At 47.5% G+C, this 16691-nt stretch overlaps 1 protein-coding gene across 2 annotated transcripts in view; it reads left to right on the top strand.

Moving 5' to 3' along the window:
* Positions 1-16691, top strand: part of PRKCB (protein kinase C beta) — a 187370-nt gene that overhangs the window by 57617 nt on the left and 113062 nt on the right. For both annotated transcript variants that reach the window (XM_082199358.1, XM_082199357.1), the window contains exon 3: positions 14798-14880. In XM_082199358.1, the coding sequence (XP_082055484.1) occupies positions 14798-14880 (83 nt within the window). The remainder of the gene's footprint in view (positions 1-14797; positions 14881-16691) is intronic.

Here is a 16691-nt window from a genome sequence, read left to right as displayed (position 1 = left end):
TGGCAACTTGGGCTGATAACCTTTCTGGCGCCTGCTGAATTCTGAAAGCCTCAGCATTTTGGGAGTGAGATGTCTGTGGCATTGCAAATCTGTTAATTTATACCCTGCAAATATGCACCTCTTCCCCCAGCCTTGTATCAAGCATTGGATAGTCTGGTGGCATCTGGCTATGACTCTGAAATTAGCAGAAGTCTGTTCAGTCCTTTTAATTTTGGGGGGAAACTGCTATATTTTTACTTTTTACTCAGCAAAGGGGAAATGGTCTGGAAATGTTGCTTGCGTGGGTCGATGAAGAGAAAAGCTTGCATGAAGCAACTGGTTAGCAGCTCTTGAGTTTGAGGAAACCAGGCAGTGTGTCCCCTGATACCACGATCTGCATCTTAGGAGTCATAGCAAGCAAAGAGACTCACGTTCTTGGATGCTTGTGAAACTCTCTAGGTCCCTGGGTGGTCTTAAGGGGTGAGGAGGATGTACTTAGGGATTGGGGGAGGGGAAGAAAATGTGGATTAGCATACTAAGCACATTTACTAAGGCCCATTGAGCAAAATGAGCCTTGCTTTTAAGTAAATAGACATAAAGAAATAATAACAATAAATTAATTTATATGACACCCATCTGACTGGGTTTCCCCAGCCACTCTGGGCAGCTCCAAACAAAATATTCAAAACACAGTAAAACGTCAGCCATTAAAAACTCCCCTGAGCAGGGCTGCCTTCAGATGTATTCAAAAAGTTAAAAAGTTGTTTATCTGTTTGACATCTGATGGGGAGGGCATTCAGCTGCATCAGGCTAATGGTCCATTTAGTCCAGCATCCTGTCCTCATAGTTGCCAACCAGATGACACTGGGAGGGAGGTAAAGGGTAAAGGGACCCCTGACCATTAGGTCCAGTCATGGCCGACTCTGGGGTTGCGGCGCTCATCTCGCTTTATTGGCCGAGGGAGCCGGCGTACAGCTTCCAGGTCATGTGGCTAGCATGACTAAGCTGCTTCTGGCGAACCAGAGCAACGCACGGAAATGCAGTTTACCTTCCCGCCGGAGCGGTGCCTATTTAACTACTTGCACTTTGACATGCTTTCGAACTGCTAGGTTGGCAGGAGCAGGGACCGAGCAACGGGAGCTCACCCCGTCGCGGGGATTCAAACCGCTGACCTTCTGATTGACAAGCCCTAGCCTCTGTGGTTTAACCCACAGTGCCACCCGTGTCCCTGACACTGGGAGACCCGCAAGCAAATGCAAGCACAAGAGCCCCCTCCCCTACGGTGGTATCTAGAAACTGAGATTCAGGAGCATTGCAGCCTCTGACCATGGAGGCAGAGGATAGCCCTCATGGCAACGAACCCTCTCCTCCAGTCCTCTTTTAAAGCTATCCAAGTTGGGGGCCATCATTGCCTCCTGTGGCAATGAGTTCCATAGTTTAGCTATGCACTGTTGCGCTTTGGATTTTCAGGGCAGCTAGCCGCCTTTGTGTGCTGCTCTTGGGACAAGTCAGGATATTGCGCATCTTCCCACTGTGCAGAGATGGAGAGGCTAGTGGCCCATATCCCCACATCAAATCAAGGGCAGAAAAAGAAACTCTAAATTACTCTCTCCCAAACTGCAGTGTTCTGCCCACTAGATCACACTCGCTCACAGCACCATTGCCTGCTTCTGTTTTTATTTCTTTTATTTTTTGCACATTACACATTACAGGACGGCTCTTGGGTCTTCATAGTCAACATGTTCTCATTTCCCCCAGGTGGAGTTTCCCCAAGGGGACAGCATTGGTGTTCATGCATTTGCAAGTCTGAACAATGTTGCTTTCTTGCTAATTGGTCAGTGACTGAAACTGTCTGTGAGTGCCTTAGAGTTCTCTCTTTCTCTGGCTGGGTACAAGCCATGTATTTGGATCACATAGCTTTCTGCCCAAGAATCCTACAGTGGACTATTTATTTTTTAAAACCCTTCCAGGCTCAACAGTTGAAGTGTCCTTTGAACCCCTCTTTGCCCCTACAGCAAAAGGAGAATCTGAAGGAAGCACCTGTTGCTCCCTTGGGTATTTGTTCTGTGAGGCAAACCTTAGGTGGCGCCTGTTGACAGGAAGCGGCAGAGAAAACTAGAAACCTGTCAGTCTCTTCTCCTCAAATCTGTAAGCTGCTTCCTGACCAAGTAAGCCCTCCACCTCTCAAAAAGTTTTACAATAAAGCAACGAAAGCCATATAAACAATTGAGCCAACTTTATTTCTTTCTTTATTTCATAAAATTGATAACACAGATTGATGGGGGGGGGACCCAGCCCTCAACACAGTTCACAAAGAGAACAAAACAAAACAAAATCAGTAAAAAAACAAATCTTTACTTATGTATTTACTTATTAAATTTGTATACCGCCCTATATCCACAGGATTCTGGGCAGCTGGAACATAAGTCAGCAATAAAGTAAAAACAGATTAAAACATTGATCGGCATTCTGCATGTCAGGGTAGGCTTGCCTAAACAATGTGTTTCTAGCAGGTACCAGCAAGGTGGCAGTGAAGGCGCTTTCCTGATATCAATAGGCAGGGAGTTCCAAAGGGTAGGTGCTGCCACACCAAAAGATCTTGCTATATACAGTGGTACCTCGGGTTACAGATGCTTCAGGTTACAGACGCTTCAGGTTACAGACTCCATTAACCCAGAAATAGTGCCTCAGGTTAAGAACTTTGCTTCAGGATGAGAACAGAAATCGCACAGCAGTGGCACGGTGGCAGCGGGAGGCCCCATTAGCTAAAGTGGTACCTCAGGTTAAGAACAGTTTCAGGTTAAGAATGGACCTCCAGAATGAATTAAGTTCTTAACCCGAGGTACCACTGTATACACAAATGCAGAATGAATATGATGTGGCACTTGTAACCATGCCAGTTCCACAGGTCAAAGCGGTTGAGTGGGCATGTATGCAGTAAGGAGATCTTGCAGGTCTTTGTGTGCCCTAGTGGATAACCTATGTCATGACTCCAGCTCTGCCCCTTTGGCTTCTGGGGTTTTGCAGGGCTCCACGCTATGGTAGCTGGTGCCCACTGGGACTGGCAGGGTGGAAGGCAAGGAGACCAACATTAGGTGGCGCCAGAGCCAATGACAAGCAGAGCCAACTACTTCTCATTTTGTCTCCTCCCTCCTCTCCTTTCTACAAGGGACAGAGGAGGAGGAGGAAGCGCAGAGCCAGGCTCCGCCCCCTGAACTGGCTTTAAGTAGGCAGGTGGGGCTGGCTGAGGCCAGACTGGTGGGGGAGTGCCCCATTTGCTCTCATGGAACAGCCTTCACTGGTTCCACCATGTTCTTCATGCTATTTAACAACCAACTTGAAACAGCTGGGTGAGTTCATCCAGATGTTTGGGCTGAAGAGTCATCAGTAGGCAAGTGACATACTGCTCCACATCTCTTCTTGTATTAACCAAGAGAAGTAGCGGAACTTCTAAACCGGTATTTGCAGGCAGTGAGAAAAACCACCCTTCCTAGCTTTGAGAAAAAACTGCTATCTGGAGAGGTAATTATTTCCAGCATGAATCAATCCATTGCCAATGGGAGTAACTGCCAGCGGATTCCTCAGGGATCCTTTGGGATGTTGCATGTGCTGGCGGACGTTGAACAGCCTTTGTCGGAAGCTATTCGCTTTCTCGGAAAGCTCCGGCTCCCTGGAGGGTGCGAGAATCAGAATGGATGGGAATAAGGACTTTCTCACCCGGCACACTGTTAAACTATGGAATCTGTTTGCACAGGATTTCATGATGGCCACCAGCTCAGATGGCTTTCAGGAGGGGATATGGAAATTCATGGAGGATCAAGGAGCACTGTGTTGCATTCATGAACTGCTTGGGGGCTTCCCATCAGGGCATCTGGTTGGCCACTGTGAGAAGAGGGAAGAGGGGACATGATAAAAGTTTTAAAAATCACGCATGGCATGGAGAAAGTAGATAGAGAATTTTTCTCATGAACGTCCAATGAAACTGTATGTTGGGAGATTCAGAACACAGAATAATAGAATGATAAAATCTTAGAATCCTAGTGGTGGAAGGGACCCAAGGGTCATCTAGTCCAACCCCCTGCAATGCAGGAATCTCTGCTAAAGCATCCATGACAGATGGCCATCCAGCCTCTGCTTCAAAACCTCCAAGGAAGGAGAGTCCACAACCTCCCAAGGGAAACCGTTCCAAATGTCAAACAGCTCTTACTGTCAGAAAGTTCTCCCTGATGTTTAGTCAGAATCTTTATTGTAACATGAAGTCCTTGGTTGTCCTACCCTCCAGAGCAGGAGAAAACAAGCTTGCTCCATCTTCCATGCCTTCACTTATTTGAAGATGGCTATCGTATCTCCTCTCAGTCTCCTCTCTTCTAGGCTAAACACATCCAGCTCCAGCAACCGTTCCTCATAAGACTTGGTTTCCAGACCTCTTGGTTGCCCTCCTCTGCACAAGTTCCAGCTTGTCAACATCCTTTTTAAATTGTGGTGCCTAGAAATGGACACAGTATTCCAGGTGTGGTCCCACACATAAAATAAAGTCCTTCTTCACATAAAATATAGCCAAACTGTGGAACTCACTCCCACAGGAGGCGGAGATTAGATAAATTCATGGAGGAGAAACAAACAATGGCTACTAGCCAGGACGGCCCTCTTACCTAGGTTCTGCTTGCATGCTTCCCCATGGCATCCGACTACCAGCAGGCTCTTCTCATGTTCTTAGAAGCACCTGCAATGGGGATCTTTCTTCAGAGACGTTTGTGACAGAGTCTCAGTGAGGGTGGCTGGAAGGCCAGGCCTGCTTCTCATACCCTCATGTCAAAATTCATTTCATCACTAGAGGCTGTCAGGCATCTCAGATGACTCCACTCTAAGCTGGCAATTAACTGTGTAATTTCAGGGCTCACCTTTCGGCACCTCTCTTCACCTCAATTTCTGATCATGCTAACTACAGAAAGCCAAGCCCAGAGAAGGGCTCACTTCATGCAGGCAGCTTTGAAATTGCACACAATGTGGAGTTTTTGAAACTGGCTGCCAAAGGAGCTGCTTAAGGCAGTGCTCTTGCGTTTCCGAGACCAGTGTTGTCACAGGGCAATCACTGCCAACATATGTGTGTGTGTTCATGTTTGTAAATAAACAACAACAACCAATAATAAAAAATGTGTTGTTGTGATGCATCTAGGAGACACGCCAAAGTGGTTTGGCTCCCTGCCCAAGCCGGCTGTCTGGAATTCAGCTGAGGTGTAGTGAAGGGCTGGAAAAATAGAGGCATGAGAAGGGCTGAATCAGAGGAAATGGAGGCACCAGGAGGGAGGGCAAAGGATCATCTGCTCCAGCCTTTCTCAACCTGTGGGTCCCCAGACGTTGTTGAACTACAACTCCCATCATCCCTAGCTAGCAAGGCCAGAGCTCAGGGATGATGGGAGTTGTAGTCCAACGACATCTGGGGACCCACAGGTTGAGAACCGCTGATTCTAGTCCATCCCCTGGAACCACCGAGAAAGAGTGAATGGCAGGAGAGGGGAGCATTTTTCAGCCGGAGGGGCCACCTTCCTTTCTACACAACCTTCCAGGGGCCTCATGCTAGAGGTAGGCAGGGCCAAGAGCAAGCCTGAGCAGAGCAATTAATGTTCATTTGCTCACACATCCATTTTTCAAGCTCCCATCCAAGCCACCAAGGAGTATTATCTGAATTCAAAGTCATGCTCTAGACAGGCAAAAACACTCAGCAGGGTACAAAGCAAGGGGGAGGGGCTGTGGCCTTGGGGAGTTGGAAGGGCCAGCTAGAGAACCCCCAGAGGAAAGGCTATACAGTGGTGCCTCGCAAGACGAAAAGAATCCGTTCTGTGATTCTCTTCGTCTAGCGGTTTTTTCGTCTTGCGAAGCAAGCCCATTGACGGATTAGCGGATTAGCGCTATTAGCGTTTTTAGCGGCTTTTAGCGGCTTATCTGCTGATCGGATCAGCTGATAAGTGGCTTGGCGGCTTAGAAAAAGGGGGGGAAAGGGGAAAAAACCCGCAGGAACTCGCAAGACGTTTTCGTCTTGCGAAGCAAGCCCATAGGAAATTCGTTTTGCGAAGCACCTCCAAAACGGAAAACTCTTTCGTCTAGAGAGTTTTCCGTCTTGCGAGGCATTCGTCTTGCGGGGCACCACTGTACCAGGGTTCAGCAACCTTTTTCAGCCGTGGGCCGGTTCACTGTCCCTCAGACCATGTGGTGGGCCAGACTATATATTTTTTTGGGGGGGGGGAGAACGAATTCCTATGCCCCACAAATAACCCAGAGATGCCTTTTAAATAAAAGCACACATTCTACTCATGTAAAAACACCAGGCAGGCTCCACAAATAACTCAGAGATGCATTTTAAATAAAAGGACAAATCCTACTTATGTAAAAACACGCTGATTCCCGGACCATCCGTGGGCCGGATTGAGAAGGCGATTGGGCCACATTCGGCCCCTGGGCCTTAGGTTGCCTGCCCCTAGTCTATGCTCTGCCTGCGCCAGTTTGAGGCAGCAGTGCTGTAAACCACAGGAGGTGACAGGGCTCTTGTGCTCAGAGCCTGTGACAGGCAGTAGCATTTCAATGCTTAGAAGAATGGGAACATCAAGTACAGTTGAAGTCAGAGATGTGTGAACCCAGCAAGTTTGTGCTCAGGACTTGGAATGGATAAAGCTATTCTCAGCCGCCCTCCGCCCCCTCCTGGGACTCAAAAGCAGAGAGCTGCAGGGATCTCCGTGGAATGAAGATAAACAGATGATATGTGTGGGTGGGTGCAAACTCAGCCGTGTCCCCAATGACAGGGTTTTATGACACTGTTTACGAGCAGATGGGAGTGATGGAGGGAGGACCACGATTTGTGGTACTGCAGAAGACCCAGTGCACCAAAAATGGCCCAGTCAAGGGCCAAAGGGCTTAGAGCAGGTTGGACCATAGGAAAAAGAGATGGGGGGAGGAGCCAAAACAGTTAGGAGGAGGAGAAAAGAAGACTCAGACCCCTAGCAAGCACAGTCTGTCCCTCCCTGGCAAATTGAGTGGCACAGAGAGAACAGGAATGAAGTGGGGGCGGGGGAGAGGGATGACCCCCACCCATTTTTTACTCTGGTTTATGACCCACCCACAGCAGACAAGTATTATTTACCTGTTTATTTGCATTTATATTCAAGGAGCTTGAGGTGGCCTACATAGTTCTCCTCCCCCTTTGTCCCCCCCACCCACAACAACCTTGCAAAATAGGTTATGCTGAGAGTGAGTGACTGGTCCAAGATCACCCTATGAGTTTCATGGCTGCATGAGGATTTGGCCCCTAGTTTCCTGGGGTCTAATCCGGTTGGTTCGAAAAACCTATAAGGGCAAATCTTAACATTCTAGAAAATCAGTAATCATACCAGTTTTTTCTTTTAGAACAGGGAGTGTGTTAGTGTTATTATAAAAACTAAAGAAAACAAAAGGGGGAAGCAGAGTTTAATCAGGATTTGGGGCTTTCCAGTTTAGAGAAAAGGCAATGTGATGGCAATGTATAAAATTATGTGTTGCATTGCAGAAAGTGGATAGAGAGAAGCTTTCCCCCCTCTCTCATGACACTAGAATGCATGGCCATCCAATGAAGCTGAATGTTGGAAGACTGAGGACTGAAAAGGAAGGCTCTCTTCACGCAGAGCAGATTTAAACTATGGAACTCACTGCCACAGGAGGCAGTGATGGCCACCAACTTGGATGGCTTTAAAATAGGATTGGATGGCACCAAGTGGCCGACTATGCCCAGGAGAAAGGCCTCTGGTTTCTTCAGGAAGGTATATTTAAATACCTTTTTCATTTCATTATATATCATCTCCCAGAAAGCCTTAATCCTTGGGCACGTCCACCAAAGGTAAAAGAATGTACCTTCAGTTTCTTTACATTTCCAACATTTATTATCGGGCAAATGATAGATTTTTGCAAGCTTGACTGGTGTCATGTACCACCTGTATATCATTTTCATAATATTCTCTCTAGAACTTTTTTTATGTACGCCACAACAGCAGCAAGAATACTTATTGCAAAGTATTGGAAGACACAAGATCTACCCACCCTGGAAGAATGACAGATGAAGGTGATGGACTATATGGAACTGGCGTAAATGACCGGCAGAATCCGAGACCAGGGAGAAGAGTCGGTGGAAGAAGATTGGAAGAAATTTAAAGATTATTTACAGAAATACTGTAAAATTATTGAATGTTAGAATGATGTCGGAATGAAGTTAAGTGGTTTTTAGCAGCAATGTTATAAAGGAAAATGTAAAAATGGATTGTTAACAGGTGATAATCTAAAGCTATAATATATTAAGATAAAGGATTAAGATAAAAACAAAGAGGGAAAGGATTTGCTGAAGTAACTAATAGAACTGGAATACAAAAAAGGGAGGTGTGAGGAGGTCAGGGAAACAAGTATACGAAAGATAAGATATGGAAAGATTGGTTTGCTTTTAACTGTTTTGATTTTTCTGTATTTTGTATTTTCTTTTCTTTTTTTGTAACATTTTGAAACTTTAATAAATATCTTTAAAAAAAATAAAAAAAGAGGATTGGATGAATTCATGGAGGAGAGGGCTGTCCATGGCTGTTCTTCATGATGGCTATGCTCTGTCTCCATGGTCAGAGGCAGCAATGCTTCTGAATATCATTTGCTGGAAAGCACAGATGGGGAGAGGGCTCTTGCCTTCAAATTCTGCTTGTGGGATGCCCATTGGGACACTGGGTTGGCGTTTCATTTCAAAGCATTGTAAATTTAAACAGGGGAAACCGGTAGAGGGAAAAACAGGACTCCACATCGCCATCTAGTGGCGCAACATTATATTGCACATACAAGACATATCAATCGCTTTTTCTTTACCGGTCTAGCTGAGTCCTAAGTTGGGGAAGGCTGAAATAGAAAGACAGCCAGTTGCCCTGGGGTGCTCATGTGGCTTTACCCCCAGACATACACACAGATGCCGGCTCCACTTCAGACCTTTGTACATTGAGAAGGAAAGTCCAAAGAGAGATTCAAATGTCCTTAGCTGAATGCATTTGGATTTGGCTTTCAGACCGTCATTGCAAGAAGGTGGATGTGGTGTGTGTCTGTGGGTGGGTGGGTGGGTGTGGGTGGGTGGACACTGGGGGCTTGCCCCAGCCCCCTCCCGCCTTTAGCAAATTCCTGGCTAGGGCCAAATGCATCACGGGAACCCCTATGAATAGTAGAATAAGCTAAGAATGAAGACCCTTAACTGCGGGCTGCAGATAAATTCCAGCATTAAATCTTTCTTGAAGCTTGACAATGTCTGAAGACAAAAAGCTGTAATGGGATAGGTTAATTTTTTTAAAATTTCCACCCTGGAATTAAGCATACTTATATGTTGCAGTTCCCTTTTGTTAGATGTTCCTTGCCTTCGCATATTCTTTCTTGGAACATTTTGTTTTTACGGGTTGGTGTGCAATGCTCCAATTAAGAAAAACAACCGGTTCCTGAAAGTGGGCTGGTTGTGGGGTGACTTTTCTGAAGCTAAATTAATGTTGTAGTACTCTAGTTTGTGTGTGTGTGTGTGTGTGTGTTGCTCCTGCAATACTCGAATGCAGCAGCATCTCTTCCTGGGAACTGGTATTCAGAGGCATAATGCCCCCAACAGTGGAAGGAAAACATAGCCAGCAGGACTAGTAGGAGCAACCTTTGAAAGTCTTCTCCTCCATGAGTTTAAGAACATAAGAACCCTCCTGGAGCAGGCCAGTAGCCCATCTAGTCCAGCATCCTGTTCCCAAAGTGGCCAACCAGATGCCCCAGTGGGAAACCCACAAGCAGGTCTTGAGCACAAGAGCCCTCTCCACTCCTGTGGTTCCCAGCTACTCACATTCAGAAGCATTACTGCTTCCAACCGCAGAGGCAGAGCATCACCATAATGGCTAGTAGCCTTCAACAGCCCTCTCCTCCATGAATTCGTCTATTCCTTTTTTAAAGCCATCACTACATCTTGTGAGATCAAATTCCATAATTTATGCAGTGGCCACGTTCACATCAGGTATTCAAAGCACTGTTATACCATTTTTCACAGGTTTCCCCCAAAGAATCCTGGGAAGTATAGTTTGCTAAGGATGCTGAGACGTGTTAGTAGGCCCCCATTCTTTCCCCAGAGTTCCCTGGGTCAGCAGCGGAGCAAGCCGATTGGGTGCCTGGGGCAGCATGTGTGGCCTGTGCCCGGGGGCGGGGCCAGCCACCCATGGGGGGCGCCATCTGAGGCAGGATGCTCCGCAGGGCTTCTGAGGAGTCTGCCTGCTTCCTCCCACTCAGCTGCCCTACAGCTGAGGGGGAGGTGGTGGGCGGACCATTTGGGGCAGCGTGGACCCTGCGGGTGCCCAAGCCACTGCGTCAATCCCAGGAGAGATGCGTGGCTCGGGTACGCTGCAGGCCCCATGGTGAGTGCTGCCCGGCATTTTGTCACCTCCTTCAGTGGTGACACCCGGGGCGGACCGCCCCCACCGCACCCCCTTCCTCCTCCCCTGACCTGGGTAGAGGGATCAGCTGATAAACCACTCTGGGAACTGTAGCTCTGTGAGGGAAATAAAGGGGCCTCCTAACTGCTCTCAGGGACGCGGGTGGCGCTGTGGGTTAAACCACAGAGCCTAGGACTTGCCGATCAGAAGGTTGGCAGTTTGAATAGGGTGAGCTCCCGTTGCTTGGTCCCAGCTCCTGCCCACCTAGCAGTTCGAAAGCACATCAAAGTGCAAGTAGATAAATAGGTACCGCTCCGGCAGGAAGGTAAACGGTGTTTCCGTGCCCTGCTCTGGTTCTCCAGAAGTGGCTTAGTCATGCTGGCCACATGACCCGGAAGCTGTACTCCAGCTCCCTCGGCCAATAAAGCGAGATGAGTGCCGCAACCCCAGAGTCGGCCACGACTGGACCTAATGGTCAGGGGTCCCTTTACCTTTACCTAACTGCTCTCAGCACCCATAACATGCTACAGTTCCCAGGATTCTTTGAGGGCAGCCATGACTGCTGCAAGTGGTACAACAGTGTGTCAAATGTGTGGTGTGCATGTGGCCACTGGGTGCTCCTTGGAAGCAAGTTGCCCAAAAATTTCTATTGCCTGATCCTTCAGCCTCAACCGAAATGACCTGCATAGATTTCCCCAGCCCAGAGGCAGGCGATGGGCCAAAACTCACATTTTGCTATTGGATCTCATTTGTAAATGAAACGACTTCCTTTCACAGCAATCTATGTTATGGATAGAACAATCTGTGTTCTTATCGATCGCTGAAAAGGCCAAGCACTCCCAGTCAATGTGAGGTGGCCATCGCAATGGTTGCTCTGCTGCTCATTGGTAGAAACAGGAAGAACAACTTTGGTCTGGCAGCTAGACTGGATGGCTGGCCAAGGCGGCGAGTGGCTGAGCTTGTTCTGGTGATGGTGGCGGGATTGGGGGATCGTGATGTGTTTTCAGTCCTCCATAACAGGAATGTACTTATTTATTTATTTTTTTCTAAAAATCCATTTATTAAATTGCACCTTTTTGCAATCTATTTTGATATGGTTGCCTAGTTCTGCACTGTGTAACATTTGGCACCTAATTATTTTGCTGCCTGGTGAATGAGAGCTGCAGACTCCAGGATGCTACTGGGAAGGTGTGAAGTGTGTGCGTGATATATATTTCATGCCTTACTTAATAATTAAGCTTTGAAACAGAACCTCAAGCACAAGGATCAGAGAGGGTGTCATATCAGAGAAGGGCCGAGTGGAATTCTGGCAACAGCCTTGACTCCTGCTACATTCTCGTTGGCCACATCATTGCTGTCTGAGCAACAGGACTCTCTCCAAGGGCAAAATGGCTCATTCCCTCCCCATCTCCCCGTCCTCTGGTCAACAGTGAAAGGAGGTGTCCTCTAGAATCCCTGTGTACCCCCACCCTTGACTTTAATATTTAAAGACACCCTGGGGCAAGGGTGGGTGGAAGGGAGAGACAGAGAAGAACTGACATTTGCTCTGCATTTTAAAATGAAGCGACCTAATTTGCACCTCCCTAACTACTAAACAGATCAGAATGTCATTGTCCTTTGGATTTTGTACTGCTCTGAACTTTGTGATACAATTCCTGGCTCAATAACCACGTGGGGATGCATACACTGAGATGAAATACAGATTTAAATATATTTCTTGTGCTACAGTATTCGCTTAAATATCGACTTATGTAAAGACACATCCAGAATTGACACAGGCCAGAAAATAATCCCTAGCAAAAGGCAAATTGAAATCGGCTTATAGATCTCTGGGTGATCACTATCACTTTCTGACTTCCAATTGTTTAAGAACAGTAGCAACCCAAAAAATATTCCTCCTTTCAGTTAGGCTGCTGAGATGAAGAAAACTTGGGAGGAGAGGAAACTGGGTTTTTGTGTGTGTGACTGGACTGTGAGCTCACTGCTAGTGCTCAAAACAAATCTGAGCATGTACTCAGAGGCATTCTGGTCCTTAAATTATGTCTCCAGCCCCACCCTAAGCTGCTGTATTGCACTGGGCTCTGATTGGTAGACCTTAGGCATCTTCTCTGCATCCAGAATGTTCCAGGTCCAATGGAATCCCGATGGAATCTCCATCCCCGATGGAATCTCCAGGTAGAGTTGATGGGGGTAAAAGACTCATGCCTTCACCCTGGAGAGCTGTTGCCAGTCCATGTAGACAAGATTGAGAAGCTAGATGAACTTCTGATCTGGATAAGGCAGATTCCTATGATCCTAGTAAAGGATAACTATGGCTGCACATGTTTGAAGTCTGGCTACACCATTGCTAGGGAAATGTAGTGTGCCCTGGGAGGGGGGAGGCAGCAGAGAGAACTTGTCTTGGTTTGGGAGTGGCTGAACCTGGCCAAAGGAATTGCCTTCTGTGTTTCCCTCCTTGACATGGCCCCTGACAGAAATGTTGGACCCTCTGCCTCTTGTGGCCTTTTGCCCTCCACTGCAATTGCTGGGGAGCACAAACGGGGAGAGATGTTTCTGTTGTGGTTTCCCCCCCTCTATGTCCTGCTTGTTGGCTTCTTCTCCTTGGGGCATCTGGTGAGAACAGGATGCTGGACTCGATGGGATCCTTTGACCTGATCCAGCTGCAGCCAGACACTGGGCTGTCCTGTTCTTACACAGGCTTGTTGCTCTGGGCCAGGCACAGGCAAACTTAGCCCTCCAGATGTTTTGGGGCTACAGCTCCCATCATCCCAACTAACAGGACCAGTGGTCAGGGATGATGGGAGTTGTAGTCCCAAAACATCTGGAGGGCCAAGTTTGCCTATGCCTGCTCTGGGCTGTCTCAGAAGGCTTCTGGTGTCTGGCAAGGAATGCAAATGATCCTGTTCTGAGTAATATGCGGCCCCATCCAGCCAAGCGGTTCTCCTGCACAGCAAGCCACGTTGAAATGAATGCAAGCAGCTCTGGAGCTCTGCTGGGCTCTTTTGCATCTGTTCTGCTGCCCAGATTAAGATGGTTTCAAAAAAAGGTGAATCCGTATTAGGGGCCATTGGGAAAGGAGTCAAAAGTAAAGTTGCCAAAGTTGTCATAATGGTGTTATACAAAAGAATGGTGCAACCCCATTTGAAATACTGTGTATATTTCTGGTTGCCTCACCTTGAAAAGGATCTTGTAGATGTGGGAAAGGGCAACCAAAATGATCAAGCGGTTGGAGCAACTCTCCTGTGAAGAAAGGTTGCAGTATTGGGAACTTTTCAGTTTAGTAAAAAAAGGTGAATAACAGGCTAGAAGTGTATAAAAGTACGGAGAAAATAGAGAGAAATATTTTTTCTCCCTCTCCCATAATACAGCAGTGTCATCCAGTGAAGCTAAATACAGTGGTACCTCAGGTTACACACGCTTCAGGTTACAGATGCTTCAGGTTACAGACTCCACTAACCCAGAAATAGTACCTCGGGTTAAGAACTTTGCTTCAGGATGAGAACAGAAATTGTGTTCCGGCTGCGTGGCAGCAGTGGGAGGCCTCATTAGCTAAAGTGGTGCTTCAGGTTAAGAACAGTTTCAGGTTAAGAATGGACCTCCAGAGCAAATTAAGTACTTAACCCGAGGTACCACTGTAGTGGGTGATTCAGCTTCCCACAGAGAGCCAGTGTGGTGTAGTGGTTAGAGCGTCAGACTAGGACCTGGGAAACCAGGGTTCAAATCCCCACTCAGCTACGAAGCTCACTGGGCAATCTTGGGCCAGTCACGGTCTCTCTGCCTAACCCTACCTCACAGGGTTGTTGTGGGGATTAAATGAGGAGGGAGGAGAACCATGCATACCACTTTGAAGAAAAGATGGGATTTATATGCAAGCAATAAATAAATCAGGACAGACAAAATGCAATACTTCTTCCACCCTCGCCGATTCCAGGCTGATACACCTAGAAATGGCTTCTTGGTCTTAGGCTCAAATGAATCACCTAACAATCTTACCCATCGATACAATACGATATCTTTATTGTCATTGTCCCTTGCGGACAGGCCTTGTTGCCATAAACCAATAAAAGAGTTCTGGTTTCCACTTGATGTTCTTCAGCAGTTTGCTTGTGAATGACCAGCCTTTCAGTGCCTCGCTCAGAAAGCAAAACAAGAGATGAATAATCCCATTAAGCAACCCTTAATTGAGAATTAATTTCCTTGCTTGAAGAAGAATAGGAAACAAATTTGTCATGCCTTGCAAACCATGTTAAGTGCAAAATAAATATCTGGCCTGCTGGGGGATTGCAAGCCCTGACCGCGCAGGGGTCCCTTAAATCTTACCCCTCCACCACCACTTAGTTATCTCTCCATTAAATTCTCCTTTCTTTGCTCTCTCCTTGCAGTCTGCTGCTTCGTCGTCCACAAGAGGTGCCATGAATTTGTTACCTTCACTTGCCCTGGTGCAGACAAGGGCCCTGCCTCAGATGTAAGTAAACTCCTCAACTAAGCTCCTTCTTGGGGGGGGAGGTAGGTGCGATGTTCTAAAAACAGTGAGGGCAGGTTGGAAGAGCGCCCTGGCAAACTGTCCTTCTGCACTTCCTCCCCGCATCCCGGACCCTTTGCCCTCCGTTAATGAGAAAAGAAGTGCATCCAAAAATGATCAAAGGAGAGACAACATGTTGGTGGGATTCTGACTCCAGGTTTCAGGGTTTTTCTCCTGCTTACCTTACTTCTGGGACGCAGGTGGTGCTGTGGGTAAAAGCCTCAGCGCCTAGGGCTTGCCGATCGAAAGGTCGGCGGTTCGAATCCCCACGGCGGGGTGAGCTCCCGTTGCTCGGTCCCAGCGCCTGCCAACCTAGCAGTTTGAAAGCACCCCCGGGTGCAAGTAGATAAATAGGGACCGCTTACTGGCGTTTGCGTGTGCTGCGCTGGCTCACCAGATGCAGCTTCGTCACGCTGGCCACGTGACCCGGAAGTATCTCCGGACAGCGCTGGCCCCCGGCCTCTTAAGTGAGATGGGCGCACAACCCTAGAGTCTGTCAAGACTGGCCCGTACAGGCAGGGGTACCTTTACTTTACTTCTGAGGAGGCTGCTGGGTGCTTGTGAGCCTCCCTTCTTTCATTCTGCAGATCGACTCTGATGGGCTGCGTTTTGCAGCTTTTCTGACATTGTTTGTTTTTGTTATTTTGCTTTTGAGATCTAGTGTGGCATAATGGTTAGAGTATCCAACTAGGAGCTGGGAGGTAGCACTTGGTCGTGAAGCTCCCTGGGTGACCTTGGGCCAGTCGCTGCTTCTCAGCCTAACCTACCTCAAAGGGCTGTTGTGGGGATTAAATGAGGAGCTAGAAAAGGGTGGGATATAAATGTAGCTAGCTACCTGCCTACCTACCTTTTATTTACCGTATTTTTCGCTCTATAACACGCACCCGGCCATAACACGCACATAGTTTTTAGAGGAGGAAAATCCGTAGGCATGCCACCCGTAGGCATTCCCTCCATAACACGCACAGACATTTCCCCTTACTTTCTAGGAGGAAAAAAGTGAGTGTTATGGTGCAAAAAATACGGTACTTACTTATTTCATTTGTGCCCTGCTGTTACAGCCTTGCCTGGAGAGGCCATTGGGGAATAAACCTAGGGTTTTCTGCATGCCAAGCAGATATTCTTTCAATGAGGGGTGGGGAGGAACAGGAGCAGCTTGTGATCTCCCCCCACCAACCCCATTGAAACGCTCTTTCTCTCTGCTCAATCTCACTTTTGTTGGCCTGTCCAGGGAGCTTCAGCTGGGCTGTTCCACCTTGTTTTTCTTTGGCTCAGTCTGCAGTTCTTTGCACCTGCAAGGACAGGAGCCTCCTCCTTGCCCATCGACTTTGGGCAATTTGCCTTGGGACTGTCTGGCAATTTGCCTTCACCATGGAAACGGGCTAATTTCTAGCGCTGCCGGGTGATTGATTTTGAGACGCTACTGAACCTCCTTGCTCCCACAGCAGCTATTATTAGCCTTTTTGTGATGAGGAGACCAAAATATACCCTCTGGTCTGTGGCCTTTCTGTCAGATTTAGGATCTTTCTTTCTTTCTTTCTTTCTTTCTTTCTTTCTTTCTTTCTTTCTTTCTTTCTCCCCACCCCTCTCTATTTTTCTTAAACTTCAAAAAATCTCTCACTTTAGGGAAGCTTTCTGTAACCTTATATCCTCCAGATGTTTTGGATGACAACTCTCAACAGACTCAACCAGCACAGCTGTATGCCGCTGGGGTTGATGGGAGTTGTAGTACACAAAATCTTTGGAGGGCACCC

This window comes from Podarcis vaucheri (assembly GCF_965113315.1).
Source record: "Podarcis vaucheri genome assembly, chromosome: 14".
NCBI classification, from domain to species: domain Eukaryota; kingdom Metazoa; phylum Chordata; class Lepidosauria; order Squamata; family Lacertidae; genus Podarcis; species Podarcis vaucheri.
The sequence above is the reverse complement of the archived record's forward strand: the minus strand, read 5'-3'. Positions and strand labels throughout refer to the sequence as shown.